Source organism: Prionailurus viverrinus, chromosome D3 (assembly GCF_022837055.1).
Source record: "Prionailurus viverrinus isolate Anna chromosome D3, UM_Priviv_1.0, whole genome shotgun sequence".
Taxonomy (NCBI): Eukaryota; Metazoa; Chordata; class Mammalia; order Carnivora; family Felidae; genus Prionailurus; species Prionailurus viverrinus.
The window spans coordinates 2,208,182-2,224,472 of record NC_062572.1 but is presented as its reverse complement, the minus strand read 5'-3'; the positions used below and the strand labels follow the sequence as shown (position 1 = coordinate 2,224,472).

At 59.9% G+C, this 16,291-nt stretch overlaps 1 protein-coding gene across 1 annotated transcript in view; it reads right to left on the bottom strand.

Moving 5' to 3' along the window:
* RIMBP2 (RIMS binding protein 2) overlaps positions 1 to 16,291 on the bottom strand; it is a 142,618-nt gene that overhangs the window by 67,610 nt on the left and 58,717 nt on the right. The window contains 1 exon segment of the mRNA XM_047828669.1: positions 3,865 to 3,969. Coding sequence (XP_047684625.1) covers positions 3,865 to 3,966 — 102 coding nt within the window. The 5' untranslated portion in view covers positions 3,967 to 3,969.

Below are 16,291 nucleotides of genomic sequence, written 5' to 3'. Positions count from 1 at the left end.
TGGTCCCCTGATTTCCAGGACAGGTGTCCCACAGCAGAGCCCAGGCCCCTGGCTGCCCAGAGACGGGGCTGTGCCCTACTCGGCTGCCTTTTGTATTTTTAGAGTCTGCCTCCACCCAGCTAGCAGAGCCACGGGCCAGCCGGATGGCCTTACAGTACCCAGATTCTCACTCCGACAGTCTTGGGCATTTGAATCTCACTTTTGTTGATTCGACAACGTTTCCGCTTCCTTCTCTCAAGTACCGCGTTGGGCAGATGGAGGAGCTGAGCTTCCAGGGGGAGGGAGGCACCCCAGGGAAGGTGTGGGTCCCGGGTCCCCGCCAGAGGTGAGGCTGAAGCCACGAGTGAGCCTCCAGGCACCGCCGTGTTTCCAGGGAAATGATACACCTGCCTCCCCCAACACGTGCTGCCCAGCAAAGAAAGGGACACGGCAGGATCCAGGACAGCAGGCCATCCGACAAAGCAGAGACAGGTGTGAAGGGCGGCCCCCAGATGCGGGCGAAGGGCATCCCAGGCCCAGCTCTGCATCCCCAGGAGAAACCGGTGTGGGTGGAGGGAGGCTGGGGCTCCAGGCAGGAGACTCCTGGGGCGAGTGGGGTTAGCGCCTCCCCACGGGTGACCATCCCGAGAGGACTTTGGCAGCTCTGGCAGAGAGTCTGGGGGAGAGGGAGGGAGGGGCAGACACACAGGACTAAGCAGACCAACAGAAAGAGCCAACTAACTCCAGGGAAAAGGCAAGGCCGTGCACAAAAGGACACCCCGCCATCTGCAGAGCCGGGCAGGGCAGGTGAAGAGCAGGTCCTGCCAAGGCCGCCGTCCAACTTGGAATCTGTGCCGAGGCACCGAGGGGTCAGAAGGAGGGCTGGATGAAGGCAGTGGGTTCACAAGCCAACGTGGAGAGCCAGTGTGGCAGCTGACACACAGTCAGTACTTAGACCCCCAGGACCAGACGGGGTCGCCCCGGGAGCCAGCATAGACGGGAGAGGAGATGTGGTCTGCGGGCCGAGTTGTGGGGAATACCCGGGACGTTTATGGGGGATCCGTGTGGATGGAAGATGACCAGAGAGGGTGGTGTCCTGGAGCAGGGAGGGATGGACCACCCAAAACTGCTCTGGGTCAGAGAGGATGAGGACAGAGGACCGGCCCTTGGCATGACGTCCCTCCGTGGGTGACAGCGAGAGCCACTTCATCGGCAAGAGGAAGGTGGGCGTCCGGTGGGGAGCTGGCTCAAGAAAGCCGGGGAGCTGTAGTCAGACAGGACACCCAAACCACTCTGCTGTCTCCCGGGACTCAGCCTTGACCGCGGATGGTTCTGGTACTTTTACTGCGGTAGGGGGACAAGAGCCAGACCTCAGTCGGCCCTGGGCCTTACGGGGCAGCATCCGGCCCTGGCGGGTTCAGCGCAAATCGTTTGTACTGCTTACGAGCCATACGGCATTTGGCAAGTTCCTTGACCTCTACGGAGTTCAACTTCCTCGATTCCGAAATGAGATGATGATGATACACACTGTAGGGTTGTGACAGGCTCGAACCGAGATCACTCTTGTTAAACACCGTCCCCGGTCTCCTTTAGGGTAGAGATGCCATTTGTTCCCTTAGCCCTTTCTCATTCCTGTGACATGTGACCCCGCGACTTCCCAGCCCCGGCGTCCCCCCTCCCCGCCCCCGACACTGGCCCAGCCTGTCCACAGGTCTTTGCGGCCCTGCGATGTTTACGTGGAAAGAAAATGCCCCCTCCGCGGTCTTTTTCCCAGAAAATGAAAACACGGATGATGGGTCACCTGAGGGTGTCACGACGTCCACGGCTGTTCCTCCACGTACAACCCGGAGCCCCTCCTCCCATCGCGATGCACCTGAGCCTGGGTCTCAGCACGTCCAGAACCACATCAGCCATGGCAGTTTCTCTCCAGATCCACACCGATGTCTGAAGCCCAACGGGCCCAGACCAGCCTGGACATCCCCGCACGCCCCTCCCCCTCCTACCACGGCCCATGAGCAGACCGGTCACCCTCCTGATTGGTACTGGGATGTGTCTGCGTGTCCCCTCTGCAGCTGCTGCCCCAGTCCCGGACACCAGGCTTCATGGCCGCGGCTGATGGGCCTCCCCGCCTCTCCACACACCAATCCCCAGCACGATGCTCGAGGAGGGTGCATCAGACCCGCTAACCCCTGCCTCAACCCTCTGCCTCAGAATGAGGTCAAGCTCCTGCAGAGCACCCGGGGCTCGGTGGCACCTGCCAGGGATGCGCCCCCTGCCTGCTGGGCATGACCTGTGTCCTCCTGGGGCCTCCTTCCCCGGGCACAGGGGACCCGAGCACTCATACGACCCATGCCTCCCACTGACTTAAGCTTCACGCTGGTGGGGCCCTGCCCGGAGCCCTGCCCTCAAGACCTTGCTCTTCAAATGCTCTAACACTCAGAGCGGTAGGAAGTTACAAAATCCACACCGTGCTTTGCACGAGTTTCTCCTCCTCTGCTCCCACCACTGGTGAGGCATCAGTGGGTCCAAAACAGAGACTGAGATGAATGCAGGGGAAGGACACAGGAATGTGGACGAGGTGCCGGGGAAGAGGAATAACAGGACCGGCTCTGGTGCACGTTCCCTGGCATCAGATGCTTCGTAAATAAAACTCCAGGCTCCCGGAGAATGCGCTGCTGAGAAAAAGCGACCTGTCGCCCTCCTGGCAGGATGTCTGTGTTTCCGCAGGCTCACTGTGTGTGCAGGAGGCGCCAGGCCGGGGCTGCGGCTTCCGGGGCCGCGGGGAGCAGGTGCCAGCAGGGCAGCTGTGTCCAGGCACCCAAAGTCCCTTCCGTGCGGAGAGCAAAGGAGAGAGCAATGTCGCTGCCCGGACGCCCACGAGCGATACCTTTCTGGACGGTGTGTGATGCAACGTCGCTTCTCAGTGCGCCGGCCAACGTATCACGGCAGGCAGTACGGCCGACCGTCCCCATCAGCACCGGCTTTGTGACGTCTATCCTCGACACGCGGTCCCAATAAACGAGTGGAGAAGCGGCCTCGGCAGTTCCCCACCTGGTGCGAAGCACGCTCCCAGGCTCCGCGGGGAGAGGCCGTGCCAACAGATTCCTTCCCATCGCCGGCCGGGTGGGACACGGGGCCTCGGGAAGGAAACGAGACCCAGCCCTGGGGCCCCAAGCCCCACGTGGAGAGAGACACGAGGACCATCGCCAGTGACGGAGATGAGGCGGGGACGCCCCCCGATCTGCTCAGTCCTCCCCTCTGTTTTTTCTTTTTCCTCTTCGTTTCTTAACCTCTCCTTCTCTTCCGTCTTTGTGCTCTCTCCCTCTCTCTTCCTCTGCTAATAAGACCATGCTGTAAATATTGCCCTGAGACTTGGTTTGCTCCGTTAATGACAGACACATCACAAAACTGTCCCCAACGCAGCGGATGTAAACCCGAATTACTGCTTTCAAGTTGATGCCGTCCTGGTCCGCGGTCCGGGCGTACCACGGTGCAAATCCCCGCCCTCGGAGGGGGGTTCCCCACCCCCAGCCCACACAGCAGTGCGGAAAAAACAAACAAACGGACTTGAACGGGGCATTCTGCCTGAATGGAAGGTCGCAGGGTCAAGATCACCGCCGCTGGCAGGCTGCTCGTGCCCAAGGCTGAAACCACTCACACCCGCAGCCGCCACGGGAGCGTGCTTTTCCCCACAAGCCCGCCAGCATCGCGTGTTCGCGGGCAAGCACGGGAACCTGGGTCACTCGGGAGTACAGATGCCCGAGACATCCCCGCAGCGGGAAGGAGGGAAGCCGCTCTCTGCCGGCCTGGGAGGGAGACTCGGGTGGGCAGCCCCCCCGCCCCGTGCCCCCTGCGCCCCCCGCCCCGGGCGTGCCCTCTGCTCACCTTCTGCAGCAGGTCGATCTCCTGCTGTTTGGCGTGGAGAACGGCCAGGGCCTGCTCATGCTCCAGCTCCAGCTGCTGCCGGCGTTCCGCGGCCTCGCGCATGTGCTGCAGGGGGACAGGGTGAGGTCGGGGCGGGGGCTGGGAGTCCCGCTCTGGCTGTCCCGGCCCCCTCCCCTTCCTGGGATGCCAGCAAGCCCTCCCCCTGCCCTCCCTTCTCTTTCAGATGCCACGGGCGCGCGAGCTGAGGTGAATTCCTCCCCCGTCTCCCGTGAGTGACAGCCAGAGGATAGAGATCTCTGCCGCCACGGTGGGTCTGGTTCTGAGCCTTTTAGGGTGACGTGGGCCCTGTAATCCTCCTAATCTTCTAGGAGACGGGCACTATCACCGGCCCCATTCTACACGGGGGAAACTGAGGCACGGGGAGGTTGTCCTCGCTCATCACTCAGCTGGCAAGTGGCCGTCCGGGGTTCAAGTCAGGCTCGAGGGAGCCTGGGAATCTCGGGTTTGGGCACTGTCTGCTGGTGAAGCCACACTGGCCTCCTCCCAGCTGCTGGAACTTTCCAACCATCTCTGGCAGGTGCCTGTGGGGACAGCACAGATACCGCGGTGGCAGTGCAGACCCGCCTCTGCATTTCGGGGCAGTAAAGGGGCAGCACGCGGCACTGAACAGCCACACTGCCAGGGTTCAAATCCCAGCTCTGAGCTTGGTCTGGTGATTTAACCACTTCGTGCATTTTCTTCTCCTGGATTAATTACTCACGAGCATCAGCCATTTGTCAGCGGCCAATTACCGACAAGTGACGTGACTGGTGTTGATGAGTCAGTTACGAGTCAGCCCCTGCCCCTCAGAGCTATTGCGCACGTCTCACGAGTGGGGAGCAGCGCCTGACAACGTCCCGGGTCACCTGCCACCCGGAGCATCACTGAGCCCCATCCGGCCCCACCAACCTCGTGCACGTGGCGCGGCCCTAAGCCCCGTGCCACCGCCCTGGCAGCTCCAGATACACAGGGAACCGTGGAGCCTGTAGGAAGCAGGGCCTCTTCCCGTGGGACAAGCGGCTGGGACCACGGCACCGCTAAGACGGCGGCCGAGAAGCAGCTTCGCCGCCGTCTACAGAGCACTCGCCGTGTTCACACCGCCCCGTCTGATGCTGGCGGCAGACAACGGGCCCAGAGAAGCCCAACAACTTGCCCAGGGCCACACAGCACAGCCACAGCAGCGCCTGAAGCCCTTCCCGGGGGTGTCAGGCCTCAAAGTCACGGCCCCGCCTACTCACGGACCTTTCCTGGCCTGGGGCCGCTACCAAGAGCCGTCTCCACTGTGAAACTCCACCCGGGGGCTCGGGCTCGGGAGCATTTTTAGGCTCCCGGAGCCAACCTGCTTTGCATGAACAATTACCCGGCTGTTTAATGACACCATTGTTCCAGCTAATTTCTGCGCTTCTGTTTATTTTGGAATCGGCACGGCCACGTGCGGCCTGTGTAATCTTTATTTAGCTCCGGGAAGGAAGCGATTAGTGGAAGGAGGAAACCACTTTGCTTAGGAAGGTTCAAGGCTTCGTGAGCAACACGGAGCGAACACGGAGGTGGTCTGAGCGTGCGGCCGCGGGGTGCGGGGTGCGGGGTCACGGGGTGAGGCGGGGCCGTGGCCCCTCCGTGGGCTTCTTGCCTGGACGCCCAGGGCACAAAAACCACGGGGACAGAAAGGGCTTCCACGCGTGTCGGGCTGATGAACCAGTCAGCTGGAGGAGCTGTCCGGAACACACACGTGCAGACAAACACGTGTCCCTCGCGGGTACGGCGTCTGAGGCTCACCGTGATGCCACGGCAGGAGAACACAGTGGCGGGAACTCGGATCGCACGTGTCCCTTCACCCACCCCCCCCCCCCCCCCCCGGCTGCCTCCCTTCTCAGCGACGCAGCTCCAGAGGCATCCACCCCCTCGCTGCCTGCTCCTTACCCCTCTGCTGACACCCCCCCACCGACATCCCCCAGGACGGCCCCACTCCGCTCCTGCCCAGAGCCCCACGCCTGCCCGCCTCCCTCCCTCCTGCGTGGTCCCTCAACACAGGGGGGGCCGCCAGACTCCTTCCCGTGTGGCCGTCCCGCATCACAGCTGGACTTGCCATTTATAAGCTCACGCTTCCAAAGGAAACGCTTATGTCTTTGCTCGTAGCCAACTGCCCACTCACCCTCTCCACGTGCATGGACAGGAGGAATCTCAAATTTAGCCTGTGCAAAACTGAGTTCTGGGTTTTCTCTCCCAAACCACCCTCCTCCTCCCCCCCCCCCCCCCAGGCTGCCCATCTCGGCAATGGCACCACCATCCACCTGTCTCTCCAGACAAACAGCTGGCTGTCGTCCCTGGTCCCCCGTCCCTTCCCACTCAACATCCAGAGCTTTGCGAGATCCTTCCGTTTGCATGATCTTCCATATCCGCCACCGCCAGGCCAGACGCCGTCACCTCTGACCTGGGTCATAACCACATACATGGCTAGCTGGTCTTCCTGCTCCCCCCCCTCCCCCCTCAGCGAGACCAGGTGTGCTCTCCAGGACAGAAGTCACCCCACGGCTCTATGTGTCCACCTGACTGCGTAGGGGTGCCCAGAGAGCTGGGGAAGAGTTCCGTCTGGGCGCTTCTGGGAGGGGTTTCCAGAAGACACTGGCATTATGAATGGGTGGGAGAGGAAAGGAGCCCATCCCGCCATCCACCCCTCTGGGGACCCTGAAGGACAAAAAGGTGGCAAAGGCCCAATTCGCTCTCTCTGCCTGTGTGGAGACACATCTGTCCTCCTGCCCGCGGACACCTGTGCTCCTGGGTCTCCTCCTTCCAGACTCGGCTCGGGACTTCCAGTCGGACCCCCAGACTCAGACTCGTGGACCGCAGATCAAGGAGCTTTTCATCCTCCATGACCGCGTGAGCCAATTCTTACGCTAAATCTCTCACATCCGCGGACCTATAAATATCCGGTCGCTTCTTTCTCCGGGGGACCCTGACGCGCCTGCTCCTGTTTGAAGCACTCCGTGGGTGCCAGAGGCTTCCAGAACAAAACCCAAACTCTTTCCCGCAGCCGACAGGCTCCTCTGTGACAGGACCACTTCTCTGCCTCACGTCTTACTTCCCCCTCTTCACTGCGTCGGCCACACTGGCCTCCCCCCCCAGCTCGCCGTCGCACATCACAGAGCGTACCACTCCCAGCGCCTGAGATGCTGGCCCGTGTCCCCCCGTGGCTGCCCCCCCCCCCCCCCACAGCACTTATCCCGGCCAGAGATGACTGCGTCTGTATGTTTCCCCTCTGTCCTCCCTCCTCCCACCTCGTGCTGAGGTCCCGAGGCTGCCGGACACATCTCGGTCGACTGATACCCGCGGGGCCTAGCGGCGTCCCTGGCCCGCGGCGTCCAGAATCCAAGGTTGTGTGGGAGCCCCTCCCCTGCGGCCCCGCCCGCGCGCTGGCGGGTCTCCGTCACCACTCTGCACGGGACGTGACGCGGCACCACCCTCACTCCCAGCGCATCATCGGCACCACCTCGAATGGGACATACGCGGTATCATTGCCGCGCACGCGCCATCTGCAGCCTTCTGCGTGGCGGCTCTCGTCTGCTTCGCGCCCTTCCACTTCTGCGCCAGTCTCACTTCCTCGAAGGCTACAAACGAATGGGACAGCCACAAACACATTCCCGTTTCACCTCTGACGTCACCCCTCGACTCAATACTTGACGTTCCGGACACGAGGTAAAAGGGAAGCACACACGTCTCCGGGTCCATCGTTCGCCTCTGTCTTCCCGGTTTCTACGGAGACCTCGGCGGGCGGGTGACGGGCGAGCGGCTTTGGCATCGTGGCCTTCCCCGTTTCCCTTACCGTTCAGGCATCTCAATGAGCCCCTAGGCAGGCCACCGAGGGCCCCCACGGCGGCCAGCTTTGGCGTCCCAGGAACAACGTGGAGGTCATTCCCGCCTCCCTGACTCCGATTAGGGTGGTCCCTGTGCCCAGGGGCTTGCTTCCCTCCTAACTATTCACACACCCACCTGTGCCCCAGGCCCAATCAAAGTTCACCTTCTCTGGACCGACACGGAAGCAAGCAGCAACAAAAGACAAAGACAGACTACTCTCGGTGACCTCATCAGAGCTCCGTGATTCAGCCATGCCTGAAGCTTAACCTCTCTCCTGTTTCCTACTTTACAAACTGATGCTCTTCCTCTTTTGTTTCTTCGAAGTATTTGACATAAGTTTCGGTGAACTTTACCCCAAACTGTCCAAACTAAAATATTTTTCAACAGCATTTACGGCTGCCACAAAATTTAATTCCATAATGTCTCACATTATGCACCGACGCTTCATGATTTTTTAGTCTTGCTTCTCAAAATAAAGAGACAGCTGGTGGATCATGACAGCTTTGGGGCTGTTTCAATTCCCTGTTTGGGGTACGAAACAGCCAGAGAGCCAAAGAGCTTTCCGGAAGTAACTGACACCGTCTCCGCAGCAGAAAGAGTACAAACTGGAGGTCAGGGACCCAGGGGGACAGCGACCAAGCCCTCCTTGTACTGTAGATTGTGCAGATACGCCCCTCTTGTCCCTGCAAGCAGACTGCCGGCCTGGTCCTCCCAGCCCCAGACATCGGCATCCTCGCCGTAGCCAAGCACAAGTTCTGGAAGGACTGCCGTGCTAAGCGGTTCACACACACGACCCACCGCCTCTTCACAACCACCCCCGAAGCAGCCGGTATTTTCACTCCCATTCACAGAGAGGGAAACTGAGGCCCAGGGAGGTGAAGCACCCTGCCCGACGTGGCCCGGCGAGGAAATGATCAAGCAAGGACCTGAACCCAGACAGCCCAGCTCCCCGCTCCCCAGGAGGCTTCGCAAGGGACCCTCCCGTGCTCGTGGGAGGCTCCCTGCGAGAGGAGCCGAGGGAGCCCTTTGCACGCACCGCCTCCGAAGCTCTCAGGCCGCTGGACCCACGTGCACGTCTCCCGGGAGACGGTTCACGCTTTCACCCCTCCTGTTTCCTGAGCCGAGATGATTCCGGCCGTCCCTGGGAGCGCTAGGGGCCACGAGTTCTCACGGAGTCTGAAAACCCCGGCCCTCCCCCGAAGACAAAGCTCCCGCCAAATTCCCAACATTTGCCTTCACTTCCTTTTACCAACAGCCTCCCAACGGCAAGGCCACGTGCTGCGTTCCACCGGAACGTTTCGCATCTAGAAAGTACCAAGGGTTATTCGCCACAGCAGGAAACGCCTGTCGAGAGCGCTCTGCCTGTGGCGCGATTTATTTCTCAGGTGGCGACGCTACAGCTGGATGTCGACATCAGCGCCAGCACTTAAGCGGCCCGCCTTCCCAGCGGGAGCCGGGACGCCAGACAGCGCGATCACGCGTGGAGCAAACCGCGCTATCCCTTCGGTGTCAGGGCAGAGGCGGATTCGTCTTCTGCTCCGGGTCCTCCCTGCCGGCGCAAAGAAGTTACGGAAACACCCAATTTCCCTCCACGAGAGTTACCGGCGACGCGCTGACCACCACATCCGGGCTCCCGGACGCACGGCGGCAATAAGGTGGCATCTCTGCCCACGCTCTCTTTCCACACGACACCTGGCGGTGAGAAGAGCAGCATCCCCTGAGCTCACGTCTTCAGACGTGAGGAAGGGGAAGCACCTGAAACTGTCTGTCCCCTGCGTCCTGTGACGTCCCGTCCCATCTCCGCAACTCAGACTCGTTCATGACGAGAACCAGCACGGACACGGAGCCGCGTACGTCTGGGAGCTGAGACGGGTCTTAGCCGGACGACCTGAGTCTCGTGCTGCAAAACACTGGGAGGTGGGGAAGCCCCTCTGACAAATCCCGGTACTCTCCCCACTCCCCACGTGTCCTTAGTCCCGCGGACTGGCCCCCGCTCCCCATGGGACCCCAGAGGAGGCAGAGACACAGGGACAGGGGCACTCGACCTGAGCAGCGTAGTTCGGGCCCCTCCTCCCGGTGCCCAGCGGCCCCAACTGCGGCAGGCGGAGGGTACGGTCAGCCAGACTGCGCGCGGGGGGCTCTCGGGAAGGGGCCTCCCTGGGCCCCGACACGCCTGTTTATCAAATGGAGAGAAAAAACCCCGCCTTCCCAAGGCTGTGGCGAGGACCGGATGAAGTGTTTATTACTTCGAGGGGACCCACCCAGAGTTATGTTTAACGTAACGACCAGTGTGTTTTAAGTGTGCCAGTTTATTACCTGTTTCCATCTTTTCTGTCCTTTTTGTTATTCCACTTCCCCTTCCCTGCCTTCTTGTGGGTTGTCTGGACGGTTTCCAGCATTTTACTTCAACGTATCTATTGAGTGTTTGGCTGTAAATTTTTATGTAACTTTTAGTGGTGGCTCCAGGCATCTCAACACACACGTTTATGTTTAAGAAACCTACTCAGCGGCGCCTGGGTGGCTCAGTCAGCTAAGCGTCCGACTTCGGCTCAGATCATGATCTCACAGTTCGTGGATTCCAGCCTCACATCGGCTCTCAGAGCTCAGTCTGGAGCCTGTCTCGGATTCTGTGTCTCCCTCATTCTCTGCCCCTCCCCTGCTCGTGTTGTGTCTGTCTCTCAAATATAAACAAACGTTACAGAAAAAAAAAATCTACTCAGAACGATAATGCACCTCCCAGGTGGAGTGTAGAAACAGGAACACGGCTTACTTTCCCGCTTTACGTACTGGTTGTCCTAGGTACGACCAAATCCAAATACACGAAAAACCACGGAGAGGTGTTCAATGTTGAGAGTCTAAACTCACAGGTACATGAGCCCTGGGGAGGTGACCCATGAGTGGAGGTTTGGGGGACGGGTAGGAACAAGGCATTCCGTACACAGGGAATGGTGTGTGCAAAGGTCCCGTGGTATAAAGAATCGAAGAGAGCGTGAGGGTAAAGGAAGGCTGGTGTGACCGTGGCCTGGTCAGGACGAAGAAGGGCTGCGTGCTTCTGGACACAGCAGCTGGGTGGGCGGGAAAACGGAGAATCAGTGAGGCTGGACTTCTCATTTTAGGGGCTGTGGGCTCCTGCTGAGACGCGCTTTACCTCCTGGATACGTGCTTTCATTTAGCCAAAAACAATTACAGGACACTTAATCCGCTAACGAACAAGTCAAAGATGAGTTTTGTTCTCGGGAAGCATACGTTCCACAGTGGAGGAGAGGTGCAGGAAATAAACAGGCAACCTAGCAAATAAGTCAGAGTTTCAGGGACCGATAAAAGCTGGCAGCCAGGCCGCGGGGGGTGTGCAGAGGGAGAAGGAGGGAGCAGAGACTCTACTCAAGCTGGTGCGGGAGGGGACCTGTGGCCGAGACCCACAGGACGACAAGGCGCCAGTCAAGCACAGCTTCAGGGAAAGCTCACTGAGGCAGCAGCCGGCCTGGTGTGCATCTCTGTGGTGCAGGGGTACACGGGCCGGGTGGTTAGAGGTGAGGAAAGCGGGCAGATCTGGAGCAAATGAGGCAATCCCCCTGGCACGGTCAGTGTGCACGCAAACCGGCATGGCGCAGCCCTCACTTGAATACACATTTTGGCCGCTAGTGTGGACCTGACTCAGTTTTCACGGACGGCACGCTGATCCGAAGTATCCCCTTCGCTGGTGCAGAACGGGGCAGGACACGTGTGCGTCCACACCAACAGCCAGCGAGCACGCGGCAGCTCGCAGAGCCCCTCCCCACGGAGATGGAGGTGGACAGGGAAGCTTCCGGAGCAGCAAATTTCCTGTTCGCGGCTAGTGTCTGAACATCTAGACAATACTATCGCTGTCTGGATCAGGCCCGTCCAGGGTTTTGCTGGAGACGGAGCCCTAAACGTTATTCTCACGTTGCAGAAAAACCGTGGAGAGTGTTATTGGTGTTTGAGAATCAGAACTTAGAAAAGGAGCCGCAAAACATTAAATACAGCTGATAACGGCAGCAGGTCCAGGGACGCATGTCCACGGGCAGGTGCGCGGATACGGGAGGCGCACGGGGAAGGAGCCGCGGACGAGGAAGATTAGTTGTTACTCTGAGAATCACTTATTAATCCCAGATAATCAGTTGTTCATTAACAAAATAAGCCTTAGATTACCTACGTTTAAATGGACTAATGTGTCGATTACGAGAACAAAATCTGGTCCCCAATGCTTTTTCCCTTTTCCTTTGAATCATAAACCATAACACGCTGAGTTTAATTAATCAAAAACATTTTTGCGCGCTCAGGTCAAACTTGCAGACTTGGCACAGGGTGCCGTGAATTCCGGCCAGTCACTGAAGGGAGACTGAGCGGGCTCACGGGGAACGTGCCGCGGGCGTCCCGCGTGTCGGACCAAGAGCATGCAGGACAGCCTCGACCAAGCCATGATTTTAAAAGAAGGATAGGGGGCGCCTGGGTGGCTCAGTCAGTGGGGCGTCCGACTTCGGCTCAGGTCGTGATCTCACGGTCCGTGACTTCGAGGCCCGCGTCGGGCTCTGTGCTGACAGCTCAGAGCCTGGAGCCCGCCTCCGATTCTGTGTCTCCCTCTCTCTCTCTGCCCCTCCCCTGCTTGTGCTCGATCTCTGTCTCAAAAATATATAAACATTAAAAAAAAATTTAAAAAAAAAATAAAAGAAGGATAAAACCCAGCCTCGCTCCGCAGTCTTTCTGGAGGGGCCTGCAACCAGGTGTGGGCAGGGCCAGGCTCCCCCAGGGGCTCAGGGCAGGGCCCCTCTGCCGATAGCCACCAGCCCTTGGCGAGCCTCGGCCTCGTAACTCCCGTCTGTGCCCCATCCTCCCGCAGTGTGCCTCCCACGCCTGTGTCTCCAAACCCCCTTTTCTACACGGCAGGCTCGGGTAAGCTGCGTCCTCCTCCCGTGTGGTCTCATCTTGCTGGGTTCCACCTGTGGAGCCCTCTTCCCGGACAGGGTCCCCAGCCAGGCTCTGAGCAGACGTGACCGTGGGGGACACCACTCACCTCACTGGGCCGCCCTGCCGTTTCCACGGCTACGGCCCCGCCCCCAGGAACTGCCCCCAGGTTGGGAGGGGACGGTGGCCGTGCCCTCTCAGGGGGGACAGTGGTCCCTCCCTGCTTTGTGGCTCCTCAGCGGTGTCTGTGGTGAGCTCTCCTTGGGACAGGACGCGGTCTCCTGCCAGGGCTCTCGTCCTCTCCTGACTACAGAGGGACATCTCTGTTCTGTCTGACAAACAGAACCACCTCCCGGGCCCTGAACCAGAAGCCAGAGAAGACGGAGGCGGCTGTGCCTGGCTGGACGCATGACCGTGATGCCACAAGCGGCTCTCCCTTTCCACGGGAGCTGGTGGCACGCTAGGATCTAGAAGGCCGTGACTGTCGGGCAACGGGAAGTCCACGTGGAACACACCGAGGCCTTCTTGCAGAATATCCTAGAGCCTGAGAAGCTGGAGGAAGAAAACGTGGGTTTGCTCCCTTTTGCCACCAGGTCAGACGCTTGCCAGGACCGCTGGCCATGCGGGCGCAGAGCTCGGCACGGGGCGTCCATGTCAGACTGCACCCCCCCCCCCCCCCCCCCCCGGCCAGGCTCGCGCAGGCCAGGAGCCGTGAGCGCTGCAGCGTCTTGTCCTCTTGGAGACGCTCTGTCTGTGCCAGGAGGAGACAGGGCTTGATTTGCGGCTGCGTGTTTGCAGAGCACTTGCAAACCCCAGAGAAGCAATCTGCCCTGACAAGCTCCCTTGGCTGCCGGCCTTCAAGTCCACGGCTATCCCCCGCGGCACAGAGAGCATTGGCAACGGGGACGCTCACACTGCATTCACTCGTTCACCGATCTACTCAATCGACTGGTATTTACTGCGTGCCCACCATATGCCAGATCTTGTCCTAGGCACTGAAACAGGCTCTCTCAAGTGTGCTACTTTTGGGAGGGAAAACCAACAGCACGCAAGTAAACAAAACAAACAAGACGGGGTGTCTTGAAGAAAACAGAATCAGGCAACGTGGTGGTGACGGGCAGGACGGTAGCTCCTGTGGAGAAGAGGGTCGGGAGAAGAATAGCCAAGGAAGGGACACGAGACCAAGACAGAAACAAAGTGCCGAGGGAAACAGCATTCCAAACGGCAAGTGCAAAGGTCCTGAGGTGGAAACAGGTGTCATGTGTTCCAGAAAGACAGAGAAGACCAGCAAGGGTAGGAACAGGGTGAAGGGGGTCTGGATAGGAGCAGGGGTAAAGGACTAGGTGTGGGGGCAGAGGCTGGGGTCTGTAGTAAGAGTCCAGATTTTAATCTCTAGGCAAGAAGAAGCATTCGCTAGGTGTAAACAGCAGTCTTGTGTTCTTTTGACAACATGACTGTGGCTGCCGTGTGGAGAATGGGCTCTGGGGGATAACGCAGGGAGGGCACACCTGAAGGCCTCCGAAAGCTGAGGGCCTCACACTGTTGGCCATTGTGAGCAGGTCGCTTGCAAGCGACCGGTTCCACTGGGCAGACTTAACAATATCCCACGCCTGTGTGTGACTCAGCCCACGCTCATTATGTGGCTTCTCTATGCCTGCGTGGGCACCGGGCATTCACTGGTAAGCAGAAAAGACAGGGAAGCTGCCCACACAGCACCTATCGTCTCCTTGTGGGTGATCGGGACAAAAGCCATCACACAACAGGCACCACAAGTGCAAATGCCCTGGGGTGGATGGAGCGTGCCCAGAGAAGCGCTAGGAGGCCAGTGTGGCTCAGTCTTCAAGACCTGAGCTTTCCTGCCTGTTCCCTGCCTCCCTGACCTCATCTGCTTCCTATTTCTGCAACTCGGGCCCCTCGTCGTTCCTCACACATGTCAGGCACCCACCCGACTCAGCCTCGGTACCTGCTCTGCACACTCCCTCCCTCCCTCCCCCCAGGTCGCTGCCCACATGTCACAGCATCATGCAGCTTCCCCAAGCACTGCAGACAAACGGGCATTTGCGTCTTTACCCCCCGTTCTTCTCCCCACCAGCCATAAACACTAGTTTCTTGATAAACTTGGCCTGAATCGAGGGTGTGGACTTAGGTCTCTTTTCTCCAGCACCCAGAGCGTTTGGCACATATTAGGTGCTCGCTAAATACCGCTGAACGAACGCGTGTGTCCTTGGGTGTCGGTCCCGCTGGGTTTTTCAGCAGGGCGATTGCAGGAGCTCTTGAAGTGTCTGAGGCACCCCGAAACCCGTTTCCCCTTCCAATCGGCACACGGGGTCATACTGTTCTGGCCGTTTGAGGCCTGTGCTACCAGGCAGCCCCTGGCACGGCAGACGGGTCTCTGGAAGGGCCGTGGGTCAGTGGACCCGTGATGTACACAGCCAATTACAGCCCATCAGAGAAAAGTCACGGGCGCCTTTAGCTAGACGGAATCACCAGCGCCCAGGCCAGCGGAAGATCGGTGATCTTTGGAAACAAAAAGAGGCAACTTAGGAACGTGACCGACGGGCTAATTATCGGTTGAGACACCCCGGGCACAGAGCCAGGGCCCGTAACTACACCGCGCTAACATCCAGCGAGTGGGCCTCATTTACTGAGCGGCACGTCCCTTCTGCTGCCCATCACTTCGAGGGCTTTCACGATGGCGTCGGGCACGAGCCGACTGGGACCAGCAGGTGGTCAGGTGACAAGGTGCCAACAGTGACGTCCGAGCAACACACTCGAACCCCAGTGAACTGTTGTTGCCACGTGCATCATCTGTAACTGAACGGAGCCGCCTTCTGGACGATCAGCAGCATGGTCTCTGGAGTGAGGCTACGGGGTTCTTCCGCACAAAGGATCGCATGGCGACCGGGCACCCCATCTCCAACACACGCCCGGCCCCCATAGCCGGTGTGCTGCATCACAGCGAAAACTTACAGCCCAGCCCTTGCGGTTGTCCTTGCCGCCCCGTCTGTCCCGCCCCACATCCGGGCCCTCGCGAGGTCTGACTTTACCTCGGAAACCCACCTCTGGCTCTGCCCTGCGCCCCCCGGGGGAGGCCGCCCTTCCGGCGGGCTGGAGGGCGGCTCCCCATCCATCTCCCGCTCCTCACGCCAGGCTTCGCATGGCCACAGGAGGGACCCCTTCACAAACGGGACAGCAGATGCACTCTGTCACCCGCCAACACACCGGTGGCCTCTGCGGTGAGCTGCCCACGCAGTGTGCCCCAACGCTGTCCTGCCCTGAGCCCACGAGCTTGGCGGGGGACCGCACAGCCCCACGAGCCTGGCTGTTACTCCGCCCCTTGCAACGTGCATGATTACGCGGCGATCGGGAGCCGGAGGGAGTCCACCGGAGGACGGAGCAACCAGGCACGGAGCCGGTCACCCGCCCGGAGCCAGCAGATACCAGCCGAGAGCCGGCCGGCCGCGGGGAAGCGTTCAGCCACTGCGGCCAAGAGGACACGCACCGCGTAGCCAACCCACAGACTCGTGAGCAACGTGGGGGGCTGTTCCCAGCCACAGGCCTTGGGGTGCTTGGCGGCCCGGCAGTACTGCGACAATACGTGACCGATACAGTG